The 24,900-nt window shown below is 41.1% G+C and overlaps 1 protein-coding gene across 1 annotated transcript in view; it reads left to right on the top strand.

Moving 5' to 3' along the window:
* The window catches only part of F13A1 (coagulation factor XIII A chain), a 141,756-nt gene that overhangs the window by 46,695 nt on the left and 70,161 nt on the right, over nt 1-24,900 (top strand). Inside the window, exons 5-6 of the mRNA XM_022586592.3 lie at nt 15,387-15,505; nt 17,920-18,027. Of these exons, the coding sequence (XP_022442300.1) occupies nt 15,387-15,505; nt 17,920-18,027 (227 nt within the window). The remainder of the gene's footprint in view (nt 1-15,386; nt 15,506-17,919; nt 18,028-24,900) is intronic.

The following is a 24,900-nucleotide window of genomic DNA, read 5'->3' as shown; positions in this document are numbered from 1 at the left end:
TTCAACTACCGGATCATTGCCTTGGTGTTCCATTGTAGCCATGGTGAGCAGCTTCCAGGTACCTCTGCTCCGAAAGAGTGACATAGATCTAGAGATGACGTGGTGCTGCCAGTAGATGCTGCATTACAGAAAAGGAGCAGAGGGGCATCGCTGAGCAGCGGAAGGTGAGAATAAAACCGGAGAGTTCTAGCAGGCACTTGAATAGGTGAGTCTAGAGCCCAGAGGAGATATAGCTGAGCTAGAGATATAAATATGACTGCCAGCAGGAGCCAGCGGCAAGTTTAAAGGAAGAACAGGATGGATTTAGTATAATCAACAATTCGAGTCTAAACAAAGGACAGGGAGATTGACGAAGAGTAGCCAGTGAGGTAAGAGGGAATCAGAAGAACGCGGGGTCACAGAGCCAGAGCACCAACTGATTCAAGGAGACAGGCTTTAGCTCTTTGGAATGCTGCTTATTAGTTGAGTAGGATAAGAAAAGCAAGTGGCCATACACTGTGAAAATACAGAAGTCATTGGGAAAATTAGAAAGATTGTTTTACTGGTGTGATGGGGACAGAAACCAGAGAGATGGGCACGGGCTACAATGTAATGGGAGGTGAGAAAGTGGAGGCACAGGTATTACCATCTCCTTCAAGAAGACTTTCTGTGAAACAGAGATGGTGATACGAAGGTCAAAGGAGAATTTTTAAAGACAGGACAGAGTGGACATAATTTTCTGGTGCTGGAGACCAACCAGGAGAAAGAGTTTACAGCCCAGAGGGAGGGTGGTGGTTCACAGCCTTCTCTGCCCCCTGGAATCACCTGGGGGCTTGGCCACTGACGCCGCGGTCTCTCCACCCAAACATTCAGATTGGTCTGGACTGCAACTTGGGATTCAGGGCTTATAAAAAGCTCTGTAGATGATTCTTGAAGACAGGGTCGAGAGTCACTGACTTAGAGAAATCCTTGAGTGGGTGGGATCTAGGGAACAGGTGAAAAGCCCTTGATAGGTGGGACTATCCATCCCCCACGGTGACAGGAGCAAAGTAGGATACGGGCGAAGGTGCAGGTTTTCTAGACTCAGTGGAAGGAGGACGAGGTTGTTCCCTCCTGTGATTCTGTGTTTCTCAGTAAGATGTAAAGCAAGATCATCTGTTGAGAGCAAGAAGCAAGGAGGGAGTATTGGAAGCTTGTTGGAGGAGACATAAGAGTTGGGAGGTGGGAAGCAGGCTTACTGCATGAACATGGCAGATGGGTCTGCCCCGGTCCCCAGAACCCAGAGAAAACTGCCACAACCCCTTAATTCCTTGGCCTGTGAAAGTCCAAACATTTCTGCAAATTTCTTGGGGATATTGTTGTGGCCATCTCTACGTGTAGGAATCCTATATCTCTCAGTGCTGACACCTGTGCTGCCTCAGAAACATCATGAACAGTTACCCAAAACATCTATGAATGTCTAGACATTAATTGCCACTCGGTGTGGGGCGGTGAGAGGAAGAAAGATTTACAGTCGTCTCTCGGAATCCCTGGGGATTGGTTCGGGGACAGCCACAGATACCCCAGATCCACGGATGCTCAAGTCCTGTATTTGCCCTTCATATTCCTTGTGTGCCACGGATTCAACCAACAGAGATGGTAAACATAGTACACAATCTGTGGTTGGTTGAATCTGCAGATGAGGACCTCGCGGGTACACAGACCCCAACCGTGCCGTGGTTCTCCAACTCAGACCACATCAGAATCACGTGGAGGGCTTGTTAAAACACAGGTTTCTGTGCAGCATTCTCATATTGATGAGGTCTGGGTGGGGCCTGAGAACTTGTATTTCTAACCAGTTTCCAGGGGATGCTCACGCTGCTGGTCAGGGACCACACTCACAGGACCACTGGTTTACATAATAATCACAAGATAATTATTACAAAACACAGGAGACTGTGTTCACTCTTCTTAAAATTCCACTGGCTCCTCCCTAACCCTAATCCCAGTCTCTCTCCAGCTTTTACTGCCCCTTCTCTCGTCCCTTTTGTTTTTCCTTGTCCTCCAAACTCTGCTCTCTCATCCTCTCTCAGGAGCAAATTCTCTTATTCTCTCATGCAGAACACTTCAGCAAGCCTTTTGATTTTGTTCTTTGGGCTTCTCCAACAGTCAGACTACACATTTGTGCTTCTACACACTTTTCCAAAGCTATTCCCTCCAGAAAAATTCTGGCACCAGCTTTTAAGTTAATACCTTTTTACATTTTTATGTTAATGCTCACTGAGCTCTCCCAGGGGATGTGAATGGAATGGAGGAAAGAGGTCATCTCTTCATTTCTCTCATGCTGTGGTTTTCCCGGCCTAGAAACCAAAGCATAATCCAACCAGGGGATCTGTATGATGAACACCACACACAACCAAATACGCTGTAGCTTGACAATCAACCAGTTTCCTGCTTGCACGTGCTAACTCATAACAATGGACTCCTAGAGATATGATCTGGCAACTAGAAAGTACATAAGAAGAGAGGCCATTGCCCAAGGAGAAAAGATAACAAAAGAGGAAATCGGAAGCTGTCAAAACAAAGCCAGGTGAGCAAAGATGCTGAAAACATCACACTCCTGACACGGAAGTGATGTCCAAGGGGGCCTAGGACACTGCGCCGAAATTACACAGGCAAGTACGGCACTGATTGATAAAGAATGAACAGCTCTGTTGCTGGGAGCCCTTCAGCTTGCTTTGCATTCATAGGCAATTTATCCTCCTTAATCACTCAATCATTAGTGGGGATCAATAGCTGTACCACGTTACTGAGGGCAGCGGTGGACGTCCGGAGATTTATTGGTTAGCTTTTTAATTTAATTGTGCTCACCAGGCTTCAGGTCCGTCCCAGGAAAGAGCCCTTCTCTGGGCGTTGGAGAGAAAACTGTACCCACAAAGGCAGCAGGAGTGAGCTGGGTGTTTATTGTGAAGTCATCTTATTTTTCTGACCACTTGGGAACTCTGAATGGTTGAACGTATTTCCCTATTTAAGTTCAAACTGTTCCAGATTGGTAGTCTAGCATTAGTGCCAGAGAGTGTGTTCTGAAAGATTTCAGTGTCCCGTCCTGTGCTCAGTACTCAGGTCAGTATTTGATGGCTCTGTTTGGTAGGGCACCAGTCATTTCCAAGGGGTTCGGCTTTTCTTAATCACTTGTTTCCCATGTCATTCCTCATCACTGATTTTCCCTTAAATCCAGTCTTCATCCTAGCACCTAGCACAGCGCCTGGTACATACTTCATGTTTAATAAATGTTTGCTGCATTGATTTAATAATTCCAAGTAAATGCTTTTCAGGTTCACTGCAGTTATCATCACAGATAAGTTGTGAATGTAATCTCACAACTTACCATCTTGGAAAAAGTCAAAGTCATACATGATGCATGGGGGACATGTGTTGTGGGTACATGTGTGTAGATTTCTCTCTCTTCTAGCACCTGACACTAAATTAGCATGTGGTATTTCTAACTTTTCATTCAATGTGATTTTTGCATTTTCCTTTAAACAAAGAAATCTATTAAATTTAGTGTAAAGAAATCAATAAATTTCCAATATCTGGATGCTTTTAATAGTAAAAACATATGACCAACTTGTATTTTATTATAACATTCGTCTTTATACTATGTGCTTTGTAATTATACATGGTCTTTTAGACCCTTCAGTACAGAATGGAGTAATGTACCAGGCCTGGTAATCCTGGGGTAACAATGAACAACACCCCTTTCTCTTGCAAACCCTTGAGCCCAGACCAGAATTTACACCCTCAGGCTAGAGCCATTCATCCATCAATCCACAAATATTAATAGTATATCTCCCCCAATGCTCATGACAACATAATTACCCACGGGTAGTACAGCGCTGTTATTTATTCATTCACACATATTAAGGATCAATGCTGAAGTAGGCACTCGAATACGGTAGTGAGAAAGACAGTCTTTGCCCTCAAAGAGCCTCTGGCAAAGGTTTCACAAATGAGCTACTAATAAACATGAATTATAACAGTTGCAAAAGAAGTCATGACACAACAAGAACATGTAATAGTAGCAGAGCGCTGGCCTCACTGGGGAGTAGGGAGAGACGGGTCAGAGGATTATCCTTGCACCCTCTCCAGCCCCTAGAATAGTGCTTGCGTACGGCAGCAGTCAGATAGTTGGTTAACTGAATTTGTATGACGTTTTAATAAAGCTTATGTGAAATTTTTAAGCCCTTATTTATTCTAACCTTCTATTTAATGAGATAGCATATATCCTTCTTGCAAGTGTCTAACTCATTAGAGCCTCATTCTTACTTCTTGTACCAAGTGAGCATGATTCAGTGTGACACTGCAATCAGAAGGAAGCCCAGAGAGCTCACAGTGAACGTTATTTTCAGTGACATATAGATGACCCCAGATTCAAGGTCCAAAGCTGTTTCTGGAAGGAGCAGGTTTGGAAGGTCTGTTCCAGAATTCATCTGCCGATTCATGTCGTTTATAATTCCTTAGGTGGGCGGGTTTTTTTTTTATATCTTCAAATGATGCTCAAAGCAGGTATCTTCCTGCATTCTGTGTTTCAGAAAGCAGGATCCTTTTCTCATTCAGCCTAACACGGTGCCAGGCCCAGAGTTAATACTCATGAATGTTTGCTGGATTGAATTGATAACCAGCACTGCAAGAGGCAAGGAGAGAATTATTAGCCACATATTTCAAGAGTAAAAAACAGACCCTGTGGTGTTACATAAAATTTTCAAGGTCACACAGAAAAAATCAGGAAACAAGCTGGGGCTAAAACCTGGTTACCCTGATTTGGTCAGGGTAAGCTCTTTCATTTTCAGAACCAGAAACATGGGTACCCTGTATTGTGTCATGAGAGAAACAAGGGGTAGATGCTTCTATGATGTTCTAATGAACCCTGGGAAAGCCTGCCATTAAAAATAAATAAATAAATAAAAATAAAACCAGGTTGATAGCTAAAAGATCAAACAAGTTTCCTTTGCAAAAAAAAAAAAGAGAGAGAGAGAGAGAGAGAAATTAAGCATCCCAGCAAGGGCACAGGCTCCCTTTGAGGAAATGTGCTAAGTAAAGAATATCAGATATTTTCTTTGTAGAATTGCTTCATGAATAATAGTCTGTCTTCTGAAGATATTTAAGTACACTGAAAATTCCTTACCCAGCAAAACTGGAAAAATAACACAAATCAAATAAACTTCCCAAGCTGGCCTGAGCTGTAATGTAATGCAGTGTGTTTGCCAGGAACACGCATAGACCCAACTGTTGAGGAATCGCTTGCCTGGGTTTCATGGGCTCGTTCCATTCCAGAGTTCACAGGTACAAAGGCAGGCCTCTAGAGAGGCTGACTTAACCCGTTTTAGGAAGACAGTGGCTCTGGACCCTTCCAGGAATAAAGCGCAGACTCTGGAAATGCCACTCCCTAATACACGGCAGTGTTTCCCGATTCCCACGGGTGGGGCTCATGTGCCTATAGCGCACACAGCCTGCTGGGGTCACCACCCCTTCTGATTTACTTTGAGATGGAAAAACATATCACGACGACTCTGATCTGGAGTCACACTTGCTACCCAGATGAAGGCACCCCCTCGAAGACTAATTACACTCACCCAGCACATCTTGCCTCTTTCTTTAGTGACGCTAAGCTTTTACATAAAGGGGAGACAAGTAAAGGTTATTCCTAATCCCTCGTTCAGAATTTCTCCCTTCACTAAAAACGTGAGACATTTTGCCTTCTGGAAGAGGCCAAGCCGTTATTTCTTCCAAAGGATCAGAAGCAGAACCAAACTCTGATTTAAGCTCTTCGGCAGTCTCTTCAGAGATCGAGTATACGATAGCATCCCTAGCTCTGCAATTGTCTTTGATCCCTTTGCCAGGCTTGAACTTAATGACCTTAGAAATGGGACTTGCTTTAACTTTAAAATAGCATGTAAATAAGCAAAGGGAAATTTTCTACCCACGTGGTGATGAATAGCCCTCCTTCTCCCTAAGAGGTTATACAGATACTAAAATCAATATGGTCAGCATTCATTTTTACAGGTTTGTTATAAATTCTTACTTTCTCTGAGGGGGGAGGCGGCAAATTGTAATTTCCAAGGGTGCCAGAAATCAGCCGTAGAAGTGAGTCCCGGCATTTCTCAGCCCCCAGTTTTCTTTTTTGAACTGCCCCACCAGAGGAATCGTAAAATAAATGAGGCCGTTCTTCTTTACTACTTGCCTCCTGTAAGTCACCCGGGAAGAGTGGTTATTTACAAGGCATGTTGAAGGTCTGTTCTCGTGGCAGAGGTGCTGGGTAAAGCAGATGGAGGTATTATTGCATAATCACCAATGGCGCCATGTTTTCTTGTGAGTTTTATTGTGGGGATGGTGGGTTGCCAGAGGTCTCATAGGATCAAGAGGATGTCGACGGGTCCATGGTGCTGCCAGTCCAACTCTATGAGCTCTCTAGACCTAGCTTCTCCTATCAGCTCTCACGCAACTGAGAAGTGTAGTCCCCACCCTTACGTACGAGCACACACACACACACACACACACACACACACCTCTGCTTTCTATCAATGACAGTTCAGATTGTTGGGCCACTAGAACAGTGACTTGTCAGCTCATTTTTCCTTTTCATAGTATAATAGTACCCTCCGTGCCCCCCCAGATCTAGAAAAACCTCACCACACCTCTCTAACAAAAGAATTTTAAAAACAAACAAAAGCAACACCAAAAAAAACAACAACAAAAATCTCAAGAGGCAAATGATTAAGTTTTCCTGTTTTTTGTCAGCATATCAAACAAAGAGAGTTTTTTTGCGTTTCCATGGGGATGTAATTTTTTTTTTTTAACCCTAGCTCTGGACAACTGTATTTTAAAGTGACAGATCTGAATAAAAACAGAGGAAAGAAAGCTCTTCTTTCCACCCTCAATCTTCCTTTAAAATCATAAATAAATTTAAAATTAAAATCAAGCCTCCCCATTTGTTTTCCTTGCCCTGCTGTGGATTCATGATTACGCCCGCCGATTTTGAGGTAAGGTTTAATTCAGCCGCTGCAAGGAAAAGGATGGTCTGGTCTCGAGCTGCAGAACTCCTTCCTATTCATGGTTTGCCACCTAAATTTATGACTTCCCATCAATAATAACCCAAAGCCAAAAATAAATCCTATTTTCTTGGACTTCTCTCTCACTCTCAAAGCTCAGACATCCATCCCCAGCTCTCGTTCTTGCGGTTGGCGTTTACTGTGCCACGTTCCCAAGCACAATGTACTGGATGCTGGGGAGACCGTGCCCTGATCCCTTGGACTCAGAGTCATAGTCTACTTGGGGGACAGCTTAGTGTTCAAATCCTGGCTTCACCTCTTACCTGCACTATGACCTTGGGATGGGCACTTCTCTCTTCCTCAGTTTCCTCATCTCCAAAATGGGGAAAAATATTATGCCTTCCTCTTAGAGATGTTATGAGTTTTAAAGAGTTTGTTTTTGTACCACACTTAGAAAGTTTCTGGCATGGAGTAAATACTAAACACATACTTGTTCAAGAAATAATTAAATCATGGAACAATTTCCATATAGTGGAGTGAATGTCACTGCAGCATCCATAGGACACTACAAAACAAGGCTTAATCCAACCTGTGCTGGGAAGAAAAGAGTACAGGGAGACTTAAAGAAAGGGGGAAGTTATCATTGTATAAAGGTATTTAATAAAGACATTGATAATAAAAAAAGAACACACCATATTGTTCTTGAAGAAAAATTAATGCAACAAAGTTAAACTTGTTAACCTCTTCTTAAATAGGTGGTTTCATGTAAACGCTACCACACTTTAAAAAATAACTTTTTTCTCATGATGAAAGTCTTATTATAGAAATAAAAAATAATGAAAGCATAAAAAGAACGCAGAGATCTACAAATCACAATTACCATTTTGGTGTACTTCCATTCACTTAATGTATTTTTGAATGGTTTTAATTTTTAATTGACAATTAGTTGAATACATTGCCCTTTCAAATATACACACATGTATGTATATAAATGGTAAAGAGTGGACTTTCCCTTTCACCTACGCTCCGATCCTAGAGCATCTCCAGAGAAAACAAACTTCAACTGTGTATTTCATTCCAGATATTTTGCTATAATTTTACATATTAATGTCCATATGTACATCTATAGAGTTTGGATTTTATTAACCACAGGTGGGATTGTGTTATGCACGTTTCTCTATACTTTCTTGCACAATATACCTTGGAGAGTTTTCTATATCCACACAAGCATATTCTTTTTAGTGACTGCTTGGTATGGTTGTACGATAATTGATTTGGTCTTTTATTTACAAATATTTAGATTTCCTCTCATTTTCACTGTAGTATACCGTGCTACACTGAATGTTTCACACACCTTCATACAAATGTATTTCTGTAGAATAGATACCTAGAAATACCTTTGCTTGGTCAAAGTAAATCCACATCTTAGATTTGCATAGATACTGCCAAATTTTTTTAAAGGATGCAGTAGTTTATAATACAGCCACAGCACACGAGTGTATCCATTTCTTTAAACTTTCATTGGCACCAGGTGTTACCGTGTGTTTTACTATATGCCAATATGCTAGGCAAAATATGGTATTTCCAACTCAATAGCAAAAAAAAAAAAAAATTTTTTTAAATGGGCAAAGAACCTGAATAGACATTTCTCCAAAGAAGATATGTGAAAAGCCAACAGGTACATTAAAAGATGCTCAACCTCACTAGTCATTAGGGAAATGCAAATTAAAACCACAATGAGATATTACCTCACTGTTGTTAGAATGGCCATCATCAAAAAGACAAGGGGGAAGGGTAAGCTGGGACGAAGTGAGAGAGTGGCATGGACATATATACATTACCAAATGTAAAATAGCTAGTGGGAAGCAGCCGCGTAGCACAGGGAGGTCAGCTCGGTGCTTTGTGACCACCTAGAGGGGTGGGATAGGGAGGGTGGGAGGGAGACGCAAGAGGGAGGAGATATGGGGACATATGTATATGTATAGCCGATTCACTTTGTTATAAAGCAGAAACTAACACACCACTGTAAAGCAATTATACTCCAATCAAGATGTTTAAAAAAAAAAAAAGACAAGAGAGAACAAATGCTGGCATGGGTGTAGTGTTTCTCTAACCCTTGTATTTTCTGTTAAGCGGTCAGTTCTATCTAGAGACTCAATCAGATTCATCTATAAGTGAATTCTTTTCTGTTTTCTTTGGAGGGGGGCAGAGAGAGCACTTAAGAACTATATACTTCTTAAGTCATATGCTGTGTGCTTCCTGGGCACTCGTCCCATCAGGAGACTCATAATGTCTGTTTGTCCCTCTCTTTGTGATGTTCAGATTTATCCGTAGGATCAGGTTTTACCAGTCTCATCCATCCATTATGAAGTTCCCCGTTAGCCTTTTAACAAATGATTTTAGCCTAGATCCATTATTTCATTAGGGACTGCAAAATGGTGCTGGTCTCATCTACCATTCTTTCTGCATTTATTAGCATCTATTATTTTGGTGCCTTGAGGTAGTAGTCATAGAAGAAAGTCTAGATGCATGGCTCTTTTCCTATTTCTAAGTTTTTTAAATAATGAGTTGATTCTTAGCACCCTATAAAGGTGACCAATGAATTTTTAAAATCACTATGAAACTACAAATATTGAAGTATTTCACATGTTCAAATACTTTGCAGTGACTATTATTTTTGCTATTTGAATTGTCCCGTTCTTGGCCAGTGGGAGCTCCTTCAAGTTGATTTATGATTCCTTTGTCATGAGTCCTAGAATCTTTAAAAGCCTCCTTGTTTTCTGGTAGGAAGAAGTATTTCAGGCTAGTCTCGTACATTTCCTGACCCAGACCTGCTTTTTCTTAAGGAGCCCAGGTACCTTTTAATGGGGGGTGGGTGGAGAGGAATGGTACTCAGAGATCATAATCTGGGCTCAAGTGTACTTGCTGTTGCCATTGCATTGGTTGTTTTTTCTAGTTCTTTTCAGTGGACAGAACTAAAAAATGTGATTTCTTTTTTTTTTTTTTTTCTACCTTTCGCTGCGTTGGGTCTTTGTTGCTGCGTGCAGGCTTTCTTTAGTTGCGGCGAGCGGGGGCTACTCTTCATTGCGGTGTGCAGGCTTCTCATTGTGGTGGCTTCTCTTGTTGTGGAGCATGGGCTCTAGGCGTGCGGGCTTCAGTAGTTGTGGCACACAGGCTCTAGAGCACGGGTTTAGTAGTTGTGGCCCGCGGGCTTAGTTGCTCCGCGGCATGTGGGATCTTCCCACACCAGGTCTTGAACCCGTGTCCCCTGCACTGGTAGGTGGATTCTTAACCACTGCACCACCAGGGAAGCCCCAAAATGTGATTTCTAAAGAGAAAATGCATCATGAGTTGTTATGATGCTTTCAACTTATTTTTTTTTGAAAATCCTTTTATTCAATATTTTTTATAATGGAATTAAGTTTTTGATTATTACAGTATGTTCTGATTGAAACACTACAAACTATTGCAAGGACTAGTGGAAATAGGAAAATCTGTTAATAATAATATTTGTTGGTGAAAAATCATAGTGAATCCAAAAATCTATTTGTCGGTCATATGAGTAAAAGCACAACTTCTGGGAAGTATGTGTGGGAAGAAATAACCAGGCTCTCCCTTCGTATACATTCTTTCTTATTTTCTTGTTATATCTTCCCCAAACAGAGGTAGTCAACAGTAGTTAGAATGGCCGTCTCCCAACACATAAAATAATCGAATTCCCCAATGGGTGAACAAAATAATGAGTAGTAACCTGGAACTCAGCTGAGCAGGCCACTTTGGAGCCTTCAGTGGGGACGTCTTCCAATTTCAGAGTGATGTGTCCTCACCCTGCATCATCGTTTTAGTGCAAAAACAGAAATTAATTCTGGTGAAATGAGATTCACCTCCCAACAGGCTTAATAGTCGCATTCACTGAAGTTCTTACTCTTCATTTGTGAACTGTGAAGAAACCAGTAGTAGCTATAAGATCAATAGGATTTCTGCAGATGGAATGACAATATACAAGGACAAAATCACCTATTTTTTGACTTACAAAGCCAACGGTAGTTTTAAATTTGCAAGTTAATTACAGACCAGCTACACCACAACATTTTCAAATGGCAAAAGTACAAAAAAAAGTTACGTGTTACAAAAATATTTCAGAAAAAGTGTAGTCTAACCAAATAAAAGCACTAAAAAGGTATCTTGCCCAAGGGACGTCCGCTTGGAAAAATTATCACCAAAGCTAAACATTTTTATTTCACACAAAGTATACTCGGAAATAGCTTTGAGACTGATTTCTGAGGCTGAAAGTATCAAAGGGTTTATTTGTCAAGAAACAAATACCTTAACTGACAAGGATGGATAGAATGAGTTCATACTCATTAAGATTTCTGCAGTGTTAGGGTACTAACAAACATCTCTTAATGGCAGAATGTGGTAATCATGGAATTATTGCTAAAGTAGTTTTCAAATGAAAAAAGGAAAAGAAAACAAAACAAATTAAATTTGACCAAACATGTCAATTTACAGTTTTAAGGTTATTTTACAAAATACCTCCATTTACACAATAGACTTCACACAGCATTTTAAGATGAAAGTTCTTTTAATTTATCCTGGCACACTATAAATGAATAAATTACACTGTTTAAAGAATTATTTAATATGTTTTATTTATTAAATTTATTTATTCGATAAGTTTTTCTTTCTCTTGACTCAGACAAAGAAAAGATCTTATATATAATAGATTAAGAGAGGAAGTTAAGCACACTAACCCTTACAGAAACAGGTGGGAACTGGGGAGGGTCAGCAATCATGTGAGTCTCACCCGATGTGATGCTCTTCAAAGATGAGTCAATCTTCTTAGAGCCATTTAATGAAGATTTTGAAGGAAAACTTCATTTTGTACTCTAGCCCTTTAACGCTTTCATTCTTTTTTTTTTTTTTTTTTTTTTTTTTTGCGGTACACGGGCCTCTCACTGTTGTGGCCTCTCCCGTTGCGGAGCACAGGCTCCGGACGCACAGGCTCAGCGGCCACGGCTCACAGGCCCATCTGCTCCGTGGCATGTGGGATCTTCCCGGACCAGGGCACGAACCCGTGTCCCCTGCATCGGCAGACGGACTCTCAACAACTGAGCCACCAGGGAAGCCCAAAGCTTTCATTCTTACAGTCAGTTCAGCTCTTGGTCTGTAGTAGCAGGAGTTACAGTACCAAATGGAAGATAGATTCATTGCTCTGGATCAAAGATCATGAATATCTTCAAGCCTAATGATACAATTGCCAAGTTGCTTTTTAAAATATTGTAGCAATCACAATCCCATCAGTAGATTGGCAATTCATCACACAGTAGCTGGTACTGAGTATTATAAAATAAAATACATAGACAAATGAATATATACATATAATTTCTTTTGAAACCTTTGCAGTTCTTGGATTACTACTTAATTAAAGTTGTTTTAAATTATTTTCTGTTCACGTTTCCTCATCTGTGAACTGGTTTTCCCTTTACTGGCTTTCTTTTATACACTTCATGATTTTCTTATCAATTTATTGGAGTTCTCTACATGTAAGGAAAATTTACTAACATTTTCTATTGTTGCAAATATCTCTCTAGTTTGTTGTAGACTTTATATTTTATTATATCCGAAATTCAAGTTTTACATTTATATCAAATAAAATGCAGTGACCATTTCCTTTTTGATTTTTTTCTTTTATCTTTGCCTTGATAAAACTCTCTCACTCGGAGACCAAGTAACTATTCACAGTTATTTTACTCCGGAATTTTTTATGCTTTGTATTTTTAAATTCAGATTCTAAATTAATGTTCAGCTTATTCTGGGGTACAAAAAATTTACTTTTCCCAAGCAACCAATTTTCTCAGCTGAATTAATGGACACTCCAGTCATCCTCTTTGATTTATAACATTTCTTTTATCATAAATTTATTTCATAGAGACAGATGCATATTGTAACATCTATTTCTAGGCTACCTATTTTGACCCATTAATCTAATTTTATACCAATTGTTTAAATTATGGTAGCTTATAATACAGTCTAATATCTTATAGGACAAGTCCATAAACATCTCATATTATAAGGAAAACATCTTTAAACGTTCCTAAATGGCACTTCTAGACCTCAGTGGCCTTAAGAGGAGTTTTATCTCAGTAACAGGCATTTGAAACGCACTTGGCTAAGACGTTTATTATTACAATACTTACAACAGTTAAACCACTACTATAGAGGAATTCTTTAAAAGTAGCCTTTCCTTTTCAGGCCATTTTGATAGCATCATCCGGTGGCGGGCTGTAAAAGGTGTGCATGTAAACGGTCAATGTCCTTTTACACATATTATGAGATGATTTTATTTTAAAATAAATGTATTCTCTTAGGATTTTACTCTGAACTATTGACCTCGCTATTTCTGTTGTCACTTCTTTATATGTTACCTCTGCTTTGTTCCACTTGGAAATGAAGCTGTCATTTCAGTTGAGGAGTCACGTGACTGTATAGAGATTGCTGGCAAAACCACGGAACCCAGCAAGGCCAAAAGTCTGAAGCATCAAAGTTCACGTTGGCGAGGGCTGGGGGGAGGCTGCGGCACATCTGTCCTGTAACTCTGATTCTTCTAGAAAGATAAAATGGCTTTAGGGTGAATAAGCTATTGATGCACACAGCGACATGAGTAAGTCTCAAGAGAATTAGCCTGAGTGAAAGAAGCGAGACCCCCCAAACGTGTGCATACTGTACAGTTCTTTTTATATAAAATTGTAGAAAATGCAAATGAACTTAAATTGATACAAAGCAGATGAATGGTTCCCTGGCTGGGCTGGGACATCAGGGAGAGGACTGGGAGGGAGGAATTACACAGCGGTACAAGGAAGCTTTTGGGGTGATGGACATGTTTATTATTTTGGTCGTGAAATTATACACTTTAAATGTGTGTACTTTATTGGACACTAGTAAATATGTAGATGTGTGTATGCGTGTGTGTATTTACTGTTGCATGAAACCAGGCTAATGGTAGGCAAGAGGCAAAGATTGGAAAGGAAGTTACAAGAAAGTACCGGAGAGCAGACAAGACCGCAGAATCTCCGAAGGGTTCTGTCAAAGCTATAATACAGCCCAAAGGGGGATCCAAGCTGGTTGGATGGGGCAGCACCTGGCAAACTTTAATGTACACACAAATCCCGGGGAACCTTGTTAACATGCAAATTCTGCTTCGGTAGGTCAGAACTGGGCCCTGAGATTCTGCATTTCTCACAAGGTCCCAGGTGGTGCTGTATGTGGCTGGTCTTTCCACCATTCTTTGAGCAGCAAGGGGCTAGAGCACCTGTTCTCAACTCCGGCTGCATATCAGAATCGCTGGGGAGCTTAAAATTAATTAATTAGTTAATTAATTAATGTAAAAACCCTGATGCCTGGATCTCAGCCTTACTCCCAGAGATTCTGATGCAATCGATCTAGAGTTCAGCTGGAATCAAGAGTTTGTAAATCTACCTGGATGATTCTAATGTGTAGCCAGGGTTGACAACCACTACTCCGGAGGGATGGTAAAAACCTTATCAGGGAATGAGGAGGAAAGAACCCTGAGAAGGTACTAGGATGGCAAGTAGGGCCAGAGAAATGTGATGAACGATGTCCCCGATCAGAACCAAAATTGAACATTTCCAAGCCTGCAAATTGACCTGAGTATAACTTATAGCCTGTATGGTCCTGCCTGTGTTAAAGATGCTTTTGCTGCTTTCACACCTGGCCTGGGAATAAGTACCAGCTGATTACTGAGCAGGCAGATGGGCAGCGAGGTTTTCCTGAGATTATAGCCACAGGGAAGAAAAGTCCTTGCAATGGAGGAAGATGACCAGGGAGGCTGATTGGACACACACTTACCAACACATGCACAAGGATTTTTCCTTGAAAGGAGACAAAGCCCAGCCTCTCTCCTCCTGTCCCTATGGGCCACTAACCAGGCATGACAGATGGTACTCCAGCCTCCTAATATGCCCCAGACGTGTTTTAAAATCATTTGGAATTCTATTAACATTAATACTTTGGAAATTATTTTTTGATCTGTGTTACAGACTTTTATCTGCATTATAAAATTCTGACTCTGAAACCACTGATGCAACAGAATCCTAAAATGTTTACTGAGACTTGTCAATTTAATTGTGCTACTTGGAACTTATGGAAGCATTTTGCTGACAAGTGTCATCATTTCCAGACTGATCTAGGCCCCTAATTTATGTTCACCATTGCCAAAATGACACGTTGTGAAATGAGCTGCCTTTAGTGAAACAAAAGACTTTTTTCCCATTTAGCAACTTAGGACCGAAACAAACTTGCAAGTATATGAAAACCTTCTGGTTTGGTAACAGTCATTATGTTTACATTTCAATGCAGAGGACGCTGTATACCTGGATAATGCAAAAGAAAGAGAAGAGTATGTCCTGAATGACATCGGGGTTATTTTTTATGGAGACTTCAATGACATCAAGAGTAGAAGCTGGAGCTATGGTCAGGTGAGCCACTTAAAATTTGTCATTGTCAAGGACATTTTTACTTAATATTTTTAGCCCCATGTATCACTGCAGGGTGCTCTCTGTCGATATTAGACAAGCACAATTTCCTGCTTTTCAGGATCTGAGACTCCAAGATGGGCCTGGGAGTAGAGACTTAGAAAGGCACCTGCATAATTCATCAGCTGAAATCACGTATTTTCGGTTATTACAATGTTACAGAGATGGGAGATTGTATGGATGATATGACATTCCAGTGAGCAATGCTTTGCAAACTCAGTATAGTGAAATCTCATGAGCTTAGACTCTGCTCTCCAGCCTGGAATGAACCCATGTTTTTCTTTTCTTATAAGGAAAAGTGTTTTGATAATAATGCAAAGGATGCAGAAAGGCAAGTGCCCAACTCAAAGAAATCCCTTTTTTTAAGGGTTAGGATTAGATATGCTAATTAGAAAAGAATGCTACCATTTAGTCAAAGGAGGGCCCACTGGGCTTTCACCTTGAGACATTTTAGCAGCTGCAGCCTCAAAGTACTGTCCGAATATAAGATAGCAAATGGTATTTCATCTGAGATATTCAGTGGTTCAAGCTATTTCAGCTTGGCATCTTTAATAATGGAGCAAATGAATATTTTTACCGTATTTCCATAAACAGACTCATGTCCTGTGATCCAGAAACGACTTTCCATTAGCAACGTGAGGGCAGGTGAATGTGTCATTTCTCAGAGTTTTGGCTGAAATGGTTGCAATTGTGCACCATCGTTCTGGGTATCCAGGGGCAGATTTCCCAGAACCTGGCCTCACCAGGTCACAGGATACTTTCTTGGCGTGAGATCCTTGTTTAAACTTCCATGTGGGCTCTCCCTGCCGTGCTCAGCCCTGCTCGAGCCTGACCACTGGGCTGTCATCATTGGCTCTTGTCTTGTCCACCCAGCTTTATGCCTTTTGCTCCTTCTCAGTGTTCAGGTTTGCCCGCCTGCATTTCTGACGTCCTGCCAGGCTAATGATCTATGCGCTCTTCCCCTGTTTTGGGGTCCCCGCCTGGCTCCCTGGTTCCAAGTCCTCCCCTTCCTGAGTGACATACAACCCGTGACCATTGCTTATTGTCTGGTGCTCTCGCCTTGGGTCCCTAATTCCTAACCTTTAGGCGTGATTCTATTTATGCCTCCAGTGTGGCAATAGAGAGAGAGCTAACAAGGGAAAAAGTCATCTAGGTGGGTAGCAAGGACTGCGAAAGGGTTCCAAGCATGATCGTGGACTCCCCAGACAGCCTGCCTTTGGATAGATGCCCTTGAGCACAGCCACTGCCTGTCTCTACTGTCATTTGGAGTCCATTAATTTGTGTACTTCAGTCCAAACAACCAGCCAAGCCAGTAGTTTGTAGTGTAGTTCTCTATGCCTTTACCTTTCCAGCTCATGGCTGTCATGCCCCACAGACACAGCTGAAAGATGCTGCCTAATAAGAACCAGAGTAATGAGTTCTTATTCACCTGGAGAGCTAGTGCAATTACCCATTTCTGCATCTATCACATCAGTTTAGGATACCCGCAGAGTTGCTATTCTAACTGGATTTTAATGAGGAATTACATGGAAATTAGCCATTAAAATTGTGATTTCTGTCCTAAGCCCTTGGGTGGATAATATACAAGGCTTCTGTATTCAGGGAAATATTCTGTACAATGAGGTACAGTATAAGTGTAATCTTCCAATTTTGCCTTTATTTTTTTTTTTTTTACTATTTTGTCTTTGTTCCTTGTTTGGAAATTTTGGGCATTGTATGTGGCTAGGAGTTCTTTCTAAGGAAATTGAACTGACTACCTGATGGTTCCCTTGATAATATGATCTCCTTTCTCTAAGCCTTCCTGCCCTCTCTTCGACCCTGGAGTCCACCTTATCTCAGACGAGAGGAAACCTTAGACAGACATTCACTACGTGAGGTCTCCTACTATTTCCAGTGCAGACCTGAAGTGCCTTCCTGAGAAGTACCTGAGAGCCATTTACTGTCGATATGCACAAGGACTCATGTTACTTTTGAGGGCTCGAGACTTTGGCCTGACTTTGGTAAATGGTTCATTCCCTTGCCTTGGCACTGGAGCCAATATGTTGGAGAGATCCTCTAAATTAACCCTACAATTTTCTGAAGAACTTCAGGTCAGTTCTTGACCCTTGAGTACATCAGCTCGCTAGTAGTTCTGTTTATATTTCTAGCTAGTATTTAAGTTCTTGATTACTAAAAAATAAAAGAGGGTGTCTCCTTCCTTCCACCTTGATATTTCATGCTAAAGATTATGAGTGATTACCATCTAGGAAATACACATTTCTAAACATGAGGTTGTGGTTTCATTTTATTTTTCAGCAGAGAATATCTTGTTTTCAGAGGGGACATTAAATAGTTTCTAATTTTTTTTCTCCAAATAGTTTGAGGATGGCATCCTCGATGCTTGCCTGTATGTGATGGACAGAGCGAAGATGGACCTTTCTGGCAGAGGGAATCCCATCAAAGTCAGTCGTGTTGGATCTGCCATGGTAAGAACAACCACTGATTACTAAAATCGATTACACATGTCATTTGCCTCAGTATAGATGTCAGCTCATTAAGTGCTGTTGAAATGGTGACTTGCACATAATAAACTTTTATTTGGAAGAGTCTGTAATTCCCTGAACTTGTCATGTGCCGTAAAACAAAATTCTTACAACAGTACTGTGTGTTGCTTTGGCTTCAGACAAATGCTGATAGATGACGTGGACAATATAGATCACTTATTCTTAAGAACCTTTACCTAGGGGCTGAGAGTGACCATGACAAAGTGTCAGCAACTATAATCAATCAATCAACAGACAAACATCAAAGAGCATCAAAAAAAAAACCCTGCAAGATGGAAATTTTCTACATTTTCACACCCATAGTAAGAATAAAGAAATAAATGACTAATCCTAGCTTCTATTTCAATGATACCTCACCCCAGGGCTTTATAGTTTATGAAATGGACATTGGTTCTTCACAGTACTCACATGAGATAAGTGGGGAGGGGTGGCGTTACCCATGCCATTTCACAAGTTAGGAAACAGTGTGATGACAGTTTGTCAGTGACAAAGCCTCAGCTAGAACCCAGGTCTGCTGACTCCAAAGCTAGACATTTTCTACCTTCCTTGCTGGTCTCTGCAGGACATCCTGAAACATCTCGGGGGATGCACAGACCCTGCAACGGAACAGCTTCCTGAGAGAGGAGATACAATTCTCATGAGTGGGAAGGTTGGGGGTCAGGTCTGGGCGGTGAATTAATTGTGTTGCCCAGCTCCTGGACTGTACTGACGTGCGGACCAGGTCCTGTGCAGCCCTGGACTGTACCAACGTACCACACACACAGATCCTGCCCTTGGTGCGTGAAAGCGAATCAAATCTGATTTAGGAGCAGATTATTCCTGAAAAAAACATCAAGCTAGGTGCTATTTCATACAGTCAAAGACTGAGCAGCAAATACTCCTTTTTGTTACCAGTTTCCTTAAGTTTTATTTAAAAAAACAATCCATCTGAAAGAATGCTGTCTTTGGGTTTGGTTTAAGTTAAATAAAATCAAAATCAAATATTGTTTATATAAAGATATTAGACTGAGAATGATATGAAATGTAATTTATGGTTAGCTCTTAAGAACAAAGATTGTTTTATTAGTAACTAGGCTATGTGTAAATTTAAGAAGAGTGGAGCTTGAAAAGAGAAGGTAAAAACTAATATCTAAAAGCAGTTTTGTTTTCTGTTGTTAGTTTATGTATGCAACGTAAACTATGCAAGTGAAAAGACAATGGATTCTAACGAATTTGGGAATTTCTTTATAATAGCTATGTATTACAACATGCATTAGACCTGCAGTCAGGAGTCTAGAGATCACTACCTAACAGAAGCCAAAGCAAGAGAGACGCAAACAGGAAGCAGCTAACCCAACACTATGGTGGCATCTGGCCAGATGGAAGCTGTTAAGCCTTGAATTAAGCAGAGAATCCTAATGCAAATTACCTTGAAATCGTATTAATCATGAAAAGCCTATGAAGTTCTGATTTTGAAAATCTATAACTCACAAGATTTAGAACTGGACAGAATCAATTTCGGGGGTTTGGTTTGGTTTTATTTTTTGAGGGAGAGGCCTTGGGTGTTAGGGGAGAGGCCCACCCTGGGCAATATCTCTATTTCCACCAGCACCATCGTTTGCATACACAAAATATACGTCTGAGAGTTTTCAAAATCTTTTTATATCTCTTATGTCTTTTAATCCTTAGAAGAGCTCTGTGAATCTTTCCAAAATCTATTCAGTTATAATGATTATAGAAAATAAAATATTGAGCCTCCAAAAATCCATAAAAAATATGCAACTTTCCCAAAAAGTCAATTGTTTTCTGGTCACTCAGGGAGCTCCTCTCCTGTTCACAAATCCTGGAACTCTATCATGAAATTGCTGAGGGAAGTTAAGCAAAGACTGAAAGAAAAAAAACAAAACAGAAACCCCTCAAATTTCTCAATAAAGATTTGCTTTAAAATATGAGAAGATGTATTTAGGGAGCCCAGAAAGAAAATGTTCTGAAGTTGCTTGAGTCTAGCCAGAGCCCTGGGTCCGAGCAGATAGGCCTGTGGGTGTTTTCTAGGGGGCACAGAGGGAGCTGTATGGTCATTTTAAAAGCTCTCCATCATCTCCCCAGCCTGGTCACCGAGGCAGGAAATTCCTTTCATAGGATACAAATACTGGAACAGGATACACCGCGACATGCAAATTCTCTGGGAGGGGTAGCACACTGACTGCAGTTCATGCCAAGGTGATAGTGATGGAAGGCAGAGATTTCCTGGGCTCAGTTACTGCCACGAAGGAGGGGGATGAGAAGCTTGGTCCTGGCTGGGCACCTGCAGAGGGTGGAGAGGGGACAGGAGGCAAGAGCAGGTGACTGGGGCCCCAAAGACAAATTTGCTTCCTGTGGTCACGGCAAAGTCTGGCACTGAAGACTGGCCAGGAATTTGCAGAAAGTAGATGGGTGCTCGGTGCTCTATGAAGCACAGATAATAACTCAGGTTATTATCTGACTTATCTAACTTTCTGATGAGGGTGATGACGATGATGATCTAAATCTGGCTTTACGGTCCCCAGATAAAAATCTTTGTCGTCTAGTGTTTACGACCTTGGGCCGTTCTTTGCCATGGGGGTATCCTACACACGACAGGATATTTAGCAGTATCCACGGCTTCTGCCCAAGAAATGCCAGGAGTTGTGACAACCAAGAATGTCTTTAGATATTTCCAAATGTCCCTCTGGGTCAAAATCACCCCCAGTGAGGGCCACAGCACCAAACCCCTCCGAGGCTCAGCTTCCCTGCCTGTGCGATGAACGTAACCCTCTCTTCTTGCCTGCGTGGAGGATCTCTTTTCTTACCTTATTCAAAGCCTGCTGGCTTTCCTTCTTCTGCTGAAGAGAAAGTGGAGGCAGCATCCTGCGGGAAGGCCCGGGTCCAGGTCACATCAGACCTCTGGGTTCTGACTCTTCCGCGAATTTCCTATGTGACGCAGGGGCAATCACTCAGCCTCTCGGGGCCTCCTTTATCTTTAAAATGAAATTTTGTCTCTGTACTCAAATCACACTTGTTATTCCCGGTGGCAGCAAGAATTCCCTTTTCTCCTTCAAAACAATGTTCTTCTTTCTTCTATTTTTTCCCTTTATAAATTCAATATTTAGTTCTTTTGAGTTGCGGTTACTTCACTTTGATGTGAAAATCAGGAAAGTTTATGACAGTCTGGACAGCCTTGGGCTATTGGGTTTTCCCAGGGGAAAGAAAGTCTAAAACTCCTGTAAAGAGTTTTACAGGGAAGTCTAAAACTCCTATAAAGCTCATCGTCTGGGGATTGGTCCTGAGATGCTATAACCTTACATAAGCGAACTTTTAGTTAGGTTTTTCTAAATAGTGAGTGGTACATTTTACCGAAGCTACACTGCAGATTGATTTAAGAGAGAAAAAAATTTTTTAAGAGATTAGAAAAAAGGAAAATCTTGTCCAAAGCTATACTTCCTCCTTTTTTTTCATTTTTAAAAATTTATTTATTTATTTATTTGATTTTTATTGGCGTATAGTTGCTTTGTGACCAGTGACCTTGTGACCTTGAATAAATCGTTTAACTTCCTGATACTTCAATAAAAACAGCAATGTTGTGTTAGTTTCTGCTGTACAGCAAAGTGAATCAGTTATACGTATACATATGTCCCCTCTTTTTTGGATTTCCTTCCCATTTAGGTCACCACAGAGCATCGAGTAGAGTCCCCTGTGCTATACAGTGGGTTCTCAGGAGTTATCTATTTTATACATAGTATCAATAGTTATACTTCCTCCTTTAAACTTCTTGATTACTGTTTGCTTTTCACCTCGTACCTGATGTCACAGTCCCCACCAGGACAATTGCCAGGAAATGTGCCAAGAAAACTTTAGAAGGATGCTTTGTGCCATCTGAAAACTTACTTTGCTCACACGGCACTAATAAAGCATTCCATCACGGACCCTGAATTACAGTGAAGTAACCAGACATGGACTCTGAGCCCCGGTCACACTCTCAAGACAGGTGCGCTATGCCACGTGACAGGAACAGCAGGGTCCTGGGGAAAGGAGAGACGGTGACAGTAGCCTGCCTTTACTGCTGGGTGGTAACTGGTCCCTACCTGCTTCTGCCTCGTGACTGATTGGATCTAGCAGCAACTCTGGGCAGAGAAGTTCTCCCATACTGGCCCTGCCGTGGCCGCTGGGCCTGTGGATACTGCTTGTTTATTCACTGTGGAAGCCCTAGCATCCCACCTCAGTGCAGGTTCCCTCCTTTGGGTTGAGACTTACTAATAGGAGATCTGTGTCGAAATGCACACAGAACCAGTACATGAGATGTGGAAGACTCTCCAGGGGTCTTCTAGGTAAAGGGGTGGAGGCCCTTGGAAATGATGTCACTCAAGGTCACACACAAATAAGTGGTTGAGCTGGAACTAGATATTGTCCTTGCTCTCAGGTCATATTAGACCTTAGACGGCCACCACCAACACACAAGCACCAATGACACAATTCGTACCTCATGTTAATCCGTCATTCACCAGGGATTTTCATTTCTGTTTATTGAAGAATTTTTAACAATTGACAAATAAATTGGAAGCCAGTAGGAAGATGGAATTTACCTAATGGAAATTGTTTTCATAGCCAATTTTGAGAAACTATATCCTTTTCATAAATAACCAATGTACGGATGAAGAGACAGAAGTATCAGCAAGTTAAATGACTTATCCAAGGTCACTGGTCACTGGTAGCTATCTCCTAGAAAAGAAGGACCCAAGAGAATGGGTTCCAGAACAGGTGAATTTTGAAATAGGGGGATAAGTGAAGAAAGGCATAAATCAGAGAATTCTAAATAGCCAGAGGCATTGGGTCCCTGGGGAAAGAGTTCCCAAAGAAGACTAGGTACCAAATATGGTTTGATGGTGGTATTGGTGACAGTGATGGTAGTAATTGCTGTAATGATGCTCATGGTAGTAAAACACTCAGTTTTAACTCACGCATTCAACAAGTATTTGTTGAGAATCTCCAGTCTAGGTACAGTTGTAAAAAACAAACAAACAAACATAGTTTCTTACAGAGCGTATAGTCTAACAGAGAAGACAGACTTGTAAGTAGAACATTTCAACACATTATGGCAAAGTCTCTGATGAAATAAGCATAGGGTTGTAGGAGAAAGCAAACCTCTCAAGCTTTCCTCAGAGGTTTCCCAGGACATTTCCCTAACAAATGTTGGGATATTGGATGAAAAGGTAGAAGAATAACTGACAAGGGTCCAGAGCAATTATAAGCCACGCTGCGATTCACGGAAACACTTTTTCCTTGGTGGAAATTACACCCAAACAGCCATCACCAAAAGCACTGCAGGAACATGTAGTCAGGGGAAACTTGCCCCTCTGGGGACTCATTTGTTTCAACTACAATTTTTTTAAAAAGTGACATTTTGGGGAAATTTTGGAAGGAGGGAGAGAAGAAAAAATATCAATACACTAGTTACATATTTTTAAATACCGGTCTTTACACCGCCGCCAGCCTGGGCTTTCCTGCTTCCCTTGAGGTGTACACATTTATTTTTAACCCTGGTCTTTCGCTAACATCGAAACACGATGCCATCATTAATCCCCATTAATACCCTATTCTAACTGTGCCTTTTGGGAACTCACTCAAGATTGAACTTTTTTGTAACCAGTCATGTTCGGTGTACTCTTTAGTGTTATAAAAAGGAAATCTTGCACTCCAGCTAGTAAATCAAACTGACCACAAGTGGAAGTATAGGTCCTGGAGTTCCCTAGGGCCCAACACAAGATGAATGACTGTAGACCTTGCAGGCAGAGTGGACTTCAGAGCTTCTGATCCCCAAGCATACATGATCTCACAGATAAACTGAAAATAAAGCTACTTTTCGCTTTGTCCATCTTTCTTCCCCTTCTTCTTGTCCCAGTATTTAGACTGTTTCTTTTTTTTCTTCCATGCATGAAAAAGACAGTCATGACATCACTCCTTTGATATTTTGCTAAGCAGCTTCACAGGAGGCTACTACAGAACGGCGTTTTTATTTTTCCCCAGTTGTTTACTTGGTCGTCTCGTAGAAAGCTTCACATTCAGCAACGAACTATTTCAACCATTCAGACTACACTTACACATTCACTTGGGTTAGAAATTCCACCCAGCTACCCCAAATGAACTTTAGGATCAGAAATAAATACATGAAGTCTAGTCCCTGATTTTACAGACCAGCCAAAGCATAGCTCCCTAAAACTTTTATTTAAAAAAAATAAATACAAATGTTAAAGCACTATATAACTGCTCCTTTGTTTTATAAGCAGCCAAAAACCCCCTTTCTTGGAGTGAATTGTCCTGGAGAAATCTGAGGACTCAGGTGCTTAAGAGCCATTGTCCCCAACCATTTCCCCCCGAGGAGCTTCTTCGCGTTTCCCCTTATGGATCTTGTTTTTGGAAAAATTTCCTCTATCAAAAAAGCATATTTATGTAATAATAATTTTGTTTCCCCATTCTTGCATCAGAGATTTATCTAACGGCCAAACAGAACTTCTAATGGGAGTGGTACATTCAGTGCAGGCACCCAGTGTGACTCGATGCCACCTCTGAAGGTAAAGATATGACTTCCATTGGTGTTTTGGAAAAGTGGCAAAATGACTCACACGCCTGCATAATTTTGCAGATGCCTAAGAGTTAAAATTTCCAGGCTGGCGACCATTGCCAGATGTACGTTCCTTCGTGGATTTCAGCCCCCATCCAGAGATCCTGGAGCTCTGACCCTATCTGCTTTCTTATCTTAAATTGTTATTTTCTCTCTCCATGATCATGCCCAGGAATGTCAAG

The sequence above is a fragment of the Delphinapterus leucas genome, chromosome 10 (assembly GCF_059928025.1).
Source record: "Delphinapterus leucas isolate spDelLeu-1000000601 "Yukka" chromosome 10, BTC_Dleu_Yukka2, whole genome shotgun sequence".
Taxonomy (NCBI): Eukaryota; Metazoa; Chordata; class Mammalia; order Artiodactyla; family Monodontidae; genus Delphinapterus; species Delphinapterus leucas.
This window is presented reverse-complemented; position numbering and strand designations above follow the sequence as displayed.